At 41.7% G+C, this 8,363-nt stretch overlaps 1 protein-coding gene across 2 annotated transcripts in view; it reads left to right on the top strand.

Moving 5' to 3' along the window:
* Positions 1-927: 927 nt before the first annotated feature.
* The window catches only part of CPM (carboxypeptidase M), a 28,172-nt gene continuing 20,736 nt past the window's right edge, over positions 928-8,363 (top strand). Inside the window, exons 1-2 of one of the 2 annotated variants that reach the window (XM_039570934.1) lie at positions 928-982; positions 1,146-1,302. In XM_039570934.1, the coding sequence (XP_039426868.1) occupies positions 965-982; positions 1,146-1,302 (175 nt within the window). In that variant the 5' untranslated portion in view covers positions 928-964. Of the gene's footprint in view, positions 983-1,062; positions 1,303-8,363 lie in introns of those variants that run through there. The other variant, XM_039570935.1, reaches the window with a different exon arrangement.

Below are 8,363 nucleotides of genomic sequence, written 5' to 3'. Positions count from 1 at the left end.
CTGACATTAACCAGCACAGTAAATTTCAGAAGGCAGCAGATGAAATCCCACTGGCAGTTATAACTTTTTTTCCTCAGTAAAATAATACAGAATTTACAAGCACTTGGATTCTAACACTCAGCTATATCCACATTCATATTTTTAAATAAATGTAGACACTATCCTAATTTTTGTTGCTGGAGGCCAGCTTAACTTTCTCTTCGTTCTTTTCAATCTTCAAAACAACAAAAGCTGATGAAAAAGTCTTTGTGGTGAATCCCAAGACCAAGATATCCCCAAGGCAATGTGGTTAGTGCAGAACCAAGAAAAGCACTTACTTCTGTAGATAGAAGCCAGTCCTTTTAGCAAGCAAATACAAGCCTATTAAAAACTCATCTTTAAACAAAACAAGCCAAAACAAAAATAGCGCGAGGTAGAGATTTTCTTGGATTTGCGGATAAATTCTCTCACGGACCATGCAGCAGGCTTTGTCTCTGGGCCCCAGGTGCTGCCGTCCTGATCACACACCAGGACCACACAGGTGCCAAGGAGGAGCTTCGTTTTTATTTACTAACCCTTCTTGAGAATCAAAATAACACCAAAAGTCAAAATGTGAACGTTTGCCCCCCTCCCCGGGTTTTTTTTTGGTTTTTTTTTTTTTTTTTTTTTTTTAATCCCTACAGACACCGCTCACCGCCTCCGGTAAGAAAAACGAGGGAAAAGCAGCAGGGAGCGATGAAAAGAGGGCAGCGGTGAGGGCTCCGCCGCACGGGAGCTGCGCCGCGCACAGGTGAGAGCCCTCGGCGCGGCGGGAAGGAGGGAGGGGACAAGGGACAAGGGGAGGGATGTCTCCCCCCGGGCCCCGACCCCTGGGCGGGCCGGGGAGCTGAATGGATGGAGGCCGCGTCAGTCAGGGGCAGGGCGAGGCCGGGGGATGGCGGCCCCCGCCCGGGGCGGGCGGCAGTGGCGGGGCAGCGGCGGCAGCATGCGGGCGGCCGCCGGGGTAGGGCGGGCGGCACCTGCTCCCGGCAGGCAGGGAGCGAGCGAGGGAGCGAGCCAGGGGGGAGGGAGGGAGGGAGGGAGCGAGGGCGCTCTCCGCGGGCTGGCCGCTGCCGCCGCCGCACGGCGACAAGCCCGCGGAGGGAGCTTCATCTGTTTCTTTCTAGGACGCGGTGGGCATCCTCATCCTCTGCCTGGTTTCTGTGGCGGCCGCGCTGGACTTCAAGTACCACCACGCCGAGGAGCTGGAGCAGTACCTGAAGGGGGTTCATGCCGCGTACCCCTCCCTCACACACTTGCGCAGCATCGGGCGATCGGTGGAAGGTAGGGGCGGTGGGATGAGGGAGGAGAAGGCTTTTTGTTCCAATTAAATCGGGGCAGGTGTGGGTAAAGGTGGCGTTTCGTGGGCGCTTGCTGGCGGCGGGGCTGCTCTAACAAACCTCTGTGGCGTTCCTCTTCCTCTTGCTTAAGCGTGAGTAACACACTCTGGCTGAAGCATCATACGTGTCATCAGGGTAAAAGTTCTCCCAACACCTGGGTTTTTGAGAATTGGAAACGTCCTGCGTGGCAATTTCAGAAAGAGGGCCGTCTTTACAGAACTTAGAATATGTGAGACTCCCTTTGCTAAGTCCCTGTTCTAGGTGGGACTATAGTCAAAGACGTGTTTTCTCACTTGTGGCTGTCTTAGAAATACCTTCTGATACAAGGTCCTGTGCTGTAGATGAAGAATAGGATTTCAGTCTCAAACCTTACAGGAAAATGAAATCAATAATCACCTTTCTGATATTGATATTTGAATGTATCTCTCTATGATTGGTACTTTCTTACTGTAAATTGGGGGGGAGAATTGCTAATTTTTTAAAAGAGATTAAAAATATTAGTGTTTATTAGCATATGCACTTTAATGTACACCTGTTTAGTTTTAAGCAAAAAACCATGCTGTTTTGTTAGGTTTCAGTTCAGGAAACTAAATTGCTTTGAGAAGAGCTGTAAAACCTGATAGAAAATCCATTTTTTAGAAATGTCATCTGTTCCTCTAATCCCATTTCATACCACTGGAAGGAGATATTTGTAGCATCTATTATCAAATCCACACTTGTGTTTAAGAAAAATAAAAATCTCTATTCTTGATAGATCATGAAGACATTGTCGTGCCTCCTCCCTTGTTTTACTGTGTATCGCAAAGCAGAGAAGGAATCTTAAAGTTATTTAAAGTGTGTTGGTTTTGGTTTCATCAAAGGCAGAATTAGATTGGATTATGTTATTCATCCATGCAAGAGGTTAGTTCCTGTAAGTACAGTTCCCTCCAGTAGAAACTAGCAATTATCCACATCCTCATTTTCATACCTTTAGAGAACTTGGCTAACATTCTGATGATAGGACTAGATTCTGACTTTTCTGCCAGGAACTCTGCTGGTTTATCTTTGTGCAGGTTGGCAAAAACCTTTCATCCAACATGAGAGATTGAAAATTTGGCTTTTACATATCTAGATACCTGAAAGCTGATAACATGAGGTGTTCAACTTATCTGAGTTCTGTCAGCATGAAAACTGGAAAAGCATCATCTCTTGGTTGTGATTGAGCAATGGATTGAGATTTCTACCTATGTTAAGAAATGTGCCTTCGTTATGGTAAGGGATGGTACTGAATTAGGGTCTAATTTGGGGGGTTTTTTTGCTCATACTAAATTAAAAGAAAGTTTTATGACAGCAGTGGTTATATAATTTTGGTGAAAATGAAGTTTCAATTTTGGCCAATGGGCTGAAGTTCTAGTCCTCTTTTCTCAGTTAAGATGACACAAAGACTGTGCGTGCACTCGCTCGTGCAGGTTTGCTAGTGTTGTTCTCCTGCCAATTAGCTCAACCATGATAGCACAATGTACTTCTTGATGATGAGAAACAGAAATTAATTTAAATACTATAAAACTGAGATCAATGTGATGTAGTAAGTTGATATTCCTGATGTGGAAATTCTTGATGATGAATACAGTATCCCATGGATCAAAGTAAGGCCTATAAAGCTAACAGACATAATTTTACTATTTTCATGAATGGCTATTGTTCCTACGTTATTTGTTAAGCTAGGTTTTACTCCAATTTTATCTAATAATCTTGTATTTTATACTGCCACCTAGACTTGGATTATGAAGAATGTGAAGTAAAGGCTTGACTTTTGGTTGGTGTGTGTAGACCCAGAGCTTTGCAAGGATATAAAAATCCACTCTTAGAAGCCCAGTTGTGGAGGGTGATAGGGACCTGTGTATTACCACTTCAAAAAGTGATTGCATGTAGTTCTTTAAGAAAGCTATCTAAACACTCTTCATGTCAGAAGCCTCACCTGCTTCAGGCAGATCATAAAGTAATTTAGGTCTGGAGGCTATCTAGTTTGAATTCCTGTTCAAAGCCAGGCTCACTTGAAAGTTAATTATGATGCTCAGGGCCCTCTCTGCTCTACTTCTGAATATCTGCAAAGGTGGAGGTTCTACGGAGTCTCTGGGTACCTGAGCCACCTTGCAGCCCTTAGGCTGCCCAGCAGCAACCCAGCCAGTCTGCATTCTGTACTTGCATGGGGTTATTTTCTTGAGTTGGTAATCCAAATATGGGACTCTTTTGTTCCAGGTGCAGGATTTTGCATTTTCCTGGTCAAACTCCGTGAGTTTGCTGTCAAGAAATTCCCTCAGCTTACCAGGGGCTCTCTGAATGGCAGCCCTGGCCCTGATGAAGATACTAAACAGCATCAGCCCCAGTACTGACCCTTGAGGAATGCTGCTAATAATTTGCTGTCTCTTGAACCACCAGTTGTTCAGTCCAGTCAGCTTTTGACCTTACTGTAGTCTATTCCACTAATCCATATGTTCCCAGCTTGTTTACAAAGATACCGTGACTGTGACTAGATGCTGGAACAGGCTGCTCAGGGAGCATACTAGGGGATATTCAAAAGCTGTCTGAACACAGTCATGGGTAGCTGGCTGTAGGTGGCCCTGCTTAAGGAGGGGAGCTGGACCAGGTGACCTCCAGAGGTCCCATGCAATTCTTGGTTCTGTGATTCTGTTGAAAGCCTTGCTAAGGTCAAGACTAAAGAAATAGGATGCTTTGCTCTCTCTCACTAAGTCAGTCATTTCTGCATAAAACCTAAACAGTCAAGTGTGATTTGTCATGGATAAATTTGAGGTGAGGTTTACATAGTGTGTTTCTTTGATGTTTGTAGACTGGAATAGCAATGTACACAGCAGAATATGTACCAAGATACTCAATGGAAAACAAAAGATGCCAAATTTGTTTTGTGGTGGCTTACATCACCATACAGAAACACCTGCCAGATTATTGGGAGCACCTCTGCCAAATTACTGGGAACAATGTGTTCTAGCAATGGCCTGTTCAGTCTCCAGATCTGATTTGGAAGCTGTGATATTTATGTATCTCATCTGCTAAACTATTATCCTTAAATGAGGGGAGAAAGGAGCTTAAAAGATGTAGCCTATTGGCTGACAAAACTGAGTGTTACCTTTTGGTCTAACTTAGTAGGTATCCTCAAATCCCACAAGATTTGTAGGTGATGTGTCGGTGAGAAACCTGGTATGGTCTTAGCAGCAGGTAGGCAGAGATGTGTGATGGCCCAGAAAATACCTTAATTCTTTTATATTGTTTCAGGTGTGTTGTTGAATAAAGTTATAAAAGCTCTTTGTCAGGAGTTTAGTTCTCTAATACATTCAATATCCAACCTCAGAACAGTGTGTGCACTCTGTAGTAATAGAGGAAGCTGCAGAGCTGCATCAGTCTGGAGAATGGGACCTGGTGTAATCATATTAACCCATCCTGCCTAATACCCCCCCCAGTGAAAGACAGACTGACTCTTCAGCAAGCAAATCTTAGAGTGCATTACCAAAAGGAAAATATTCAATGTATGTTGATGATCTGTGGCTTTTCATTGTTCAAGATACAGTGCTGTTGTTACTCTTTGAAAAGAAAATGAGGGTGGTGGGAAGCAGACTTAAGGATTCTAACAGACCTGATGACCTCCTTAGGAGGACAAAGACAGCCAGATATTGGAAGAGTGGAGTAACTTTTATGGTAGATCCACACTCTGTAAAGTCTTTTCAGATACACTCTGGATTGAGATAAAGTGATAGCATGCTAATTACAGCTTGGTTTAGATCTAGATTTTTGGGAGGCCAGTCTGCATTTTTAGAATTCTAGTCAACTTGGGGCAGTTGTAAACACCCTCAGGCCAGATTCTGCTCACTGAGGGAAAGGTTGTGTATGGTTAAAGTAACCCTGTCTTTACCTAGTGAAGTTTCAAAGTTGACTTTATATATATATTTATCCCTTTGGCAGATTTTATTACTAGAGAGACAAAAACTAGAACAAACTGACCAGATCTTGTTCTGGTTCCACTAGAAATTCTCAGAAATACCTTGCAAAAGAGCTGTCCAGAAAGCTTCTTTGGGTGAGAACTATGTGTCTTAGTCACCCTATTCTGATGGTTAGTGAGCACTAGTATTCAGTTGCTCTCTTCTGTCCATTAATCTTAAGCACCTTGCTAACTTTGGGGAGGTTTTTCTGGTATTCAGTAGTGAGTCTTGCTTATTAGCGTTTTTCTATCCCTGCTCTGTAAGCAAGAGAGGCTTAAATGTGCAGGGGGTGTGTGTATGGTCGCTCTGGGTTTTAAAATTCGTGCAGGGCCCGCCCGTGGCTGCGTGCATGGATTGTGCTGTGGACTACAGGGAAGGTGTGTTCAGCAGGGCTCCCAGCAGGCCAGCTTTCTTAGTGACAAGGTGCCTCTTGGAGCACATTATGTCTCCTTCCTGCCTTCATTCGTGGGCTTTCCTCCTTGGAAAACAGGAGGGAATGAGCATGCCCAGATTTCCATCTGATAAGCAGCTGTGACTTCAGCAAAAGGGCGTGCTGGGAATTAGGACTCAGGTAGTGCTGTATAGAACCCGTGCCTGGTAATACAGTCAATAGAGAACCTAGGCAATTCAGCTGTCCATCATTCCTCACCAACGTCAGTGGAATGCATGCCCAAGGTGTGCCAGAGGTCAACTTAAGTCTCCTGACTCTTCTGATACAGTGCAATTGATACCTTTAGGCATTTATGGGTGGCTGTTGAACAGGGGAATACTGATTTAAGGTTCACCGTGCTTCAGTGAAAATATTTAATAGTAAAAGGCCAGGTATTGTACTTGTCTCATCTATACATTAATAGTCTGTGTATGTAGCTGGGAAAAAAATAGGAACTCAAAAAGTTATTGTGACACAGTATGGAAGAAGCCTACTTAGAAGAGTTACTACCATCAATAGTAAAGTGCATTGTAAATGTTATTGATTTTACACTACAGATATTTCTATTCTGGATGTTTTTACTTTGTTTAAAGTACTAGAAAACAAGTTTTACTGCTGGAGAAAACAAAGCTGAAATACATTACCCATAAAATATTTTTATTCTGGAATTATTATCAAGTTGGCTTCAGGGGTTCTGGCACTATACAAAAATAGAATGAGAAGGTTATATACAGCCCACTGTACTTTGAGGTAAGTTTCTCAGTGTTACCCATTATTAAATGCTAGGACCGGTGTTTTTAAAAAGAAGGAAGAAAAAGGAAAGGTAATAGAGAAAATTCTTTTTGTCTTAAAAATGAACAAATTATCTAGAGGCAAATCCACAGCGAATGTGTTGTCTTAAAAGACTATTGCAGTTATTTTTTTCTGTGGTTACATTATGTGAGGTATATTTGTGTAGAAGATTGTTACCTTACGTTTGTTCCATTTGACTGCTGCAGATGACTTTCCTCCTGTCTTCAATCCTTGATAATGTCTCTTCTTCCCTTCCCTCTTCCTTATCCCCATGCCACAAATTTCCTTTCAGGCTCATCATGCAAGTATGGCGTGTATAGATAATATAAGCATTGAGGTTTTTCAAAGTTCGTTTTTAGAAACAAGAATGAATGAGACATTTTCCACTCTGAGTGCCTCATAATGCAAATTATACTGAAGTTGCTTAGCTCCAGTCCAGAGTTCCATGTAGAAATGGGCATTCTAAAACTTACTGGGATTGTTAAATTCTTATCCATGCTTGCCCGCTTCAGAAATTTTTTTCCTGTTATGTGTTACTTGCTCTTTTTGTGTCTTTCCTCATAACCATCTTTGTTCTAGTCTTTGACAGTATGTGTGGCATATAAATGTATATTAACAGGATTCTAAGTAGGTTTACGTGCTCATTTTATTATTGAAAAGGTGTTTGGGTTCACAGAGGGGTTGGATATTAATAGCCTTGTAAACTCCATTTGCAGCACATTATGTGAGTCACCATGATGGGAAAGGGGAAATAAAACAGTGAAGGAGGACTGGCTCCTTCAGAGTTTATCTAGTGAAAGCTAAATCATGACTTTAAAAACAAGAAGTATTAGCTTGTATTCTTAAGTCTTCAGCTCCCAACTGAGCTTTGCTCTAAATAATGTGTTTAAATAGAAGTCACCATTACTATATTAGCTCTAAATTCTAATTCTGTTTTTCCTAACAGAAGCTAAAAATTCTTTAAACATTGAAATATAGATTCATATATTATCTGACTGCATCCTCTAGCAGTTTGATTCCTGTAATGCAACACAAGTAGTTTGTGTGCAATCAGTCCTCCAGTAGCCAAGTACTAAGATTTTATCTGGTGTAACAAGACTTAACTTTGCTTTCCTGTCAGTATAACTGCTTTTTATGCAAATCATTTATAAAAAACATGTAGTTTGGTCAGTGTGAGATGTTTAAAAGATTGATAAACTTAGACATTACTCTTGGAGATGCAGTCACTGACTTGGAGCACATTCCTATTCTCTTGCAGTGAAAGTAAAATTATTTAAGTCTTCTCTTCTTCGCTTGCTGTGAATTGGTCAATCAGTTTTGTCTTGCCTTCTATGATCTCTCCTACTTAAATACACTTCTTGCAGAAAATTTTGTGGGAAAGTTTGTTTGTTTTTTCCTGTGGAACATGCTGTATCAGAGATTTCTAAATAAATAAATAAATTCAAAAAACTGTGTGAGGGGAACCTTCCCTAGCAACATAGGTCAAACTTTTCTCATATATAAACTTTTATCTAGTATTGAAATTTTAGTGTTGTAGTTTCAAAATGGAAAGACTTGATCTGTTTAGAAATAGTACACTGTTCATGTGAGTAGCATTTGTTTAGAACCAGCCTTGTGGGAAAAATCTCTGTTCTCTTACTTCCTCTCTACCCTTTGCTTTGTAGTTGTCTAGTTGCAGCATATATTTGTCAGGCTTTTTTTCAGAGCAGTAAAGGTCTTAAGCCTGCAGCCGTCCTGTTTTTCCTCAGCAAGACTTTGCAGCTTTCTGTGTTTGTTTAGAAGGAGGTAGAATTGACTACTGGATATTGTAAT

This window comes from Corvus cornix, chromosome 1A (genome assembly GCF_000738735.6).
Source record: "Corvus cornix cornix isolate S_Up_H32 chromosome 1A, ASM73873v5, whole genome shotgun sequence".
NCBI classification, from domain to species: Eukaryota; Metazoa; Chordata; class Aves; order Passeriformes; family Corvidae; genus Corvus; species Corvus cornix.
The sequence above is the reverse complement of the archived record's forward strand: the minus strand, read 5'-3'. Positions and strand labels throughout refer to the sequence as shown.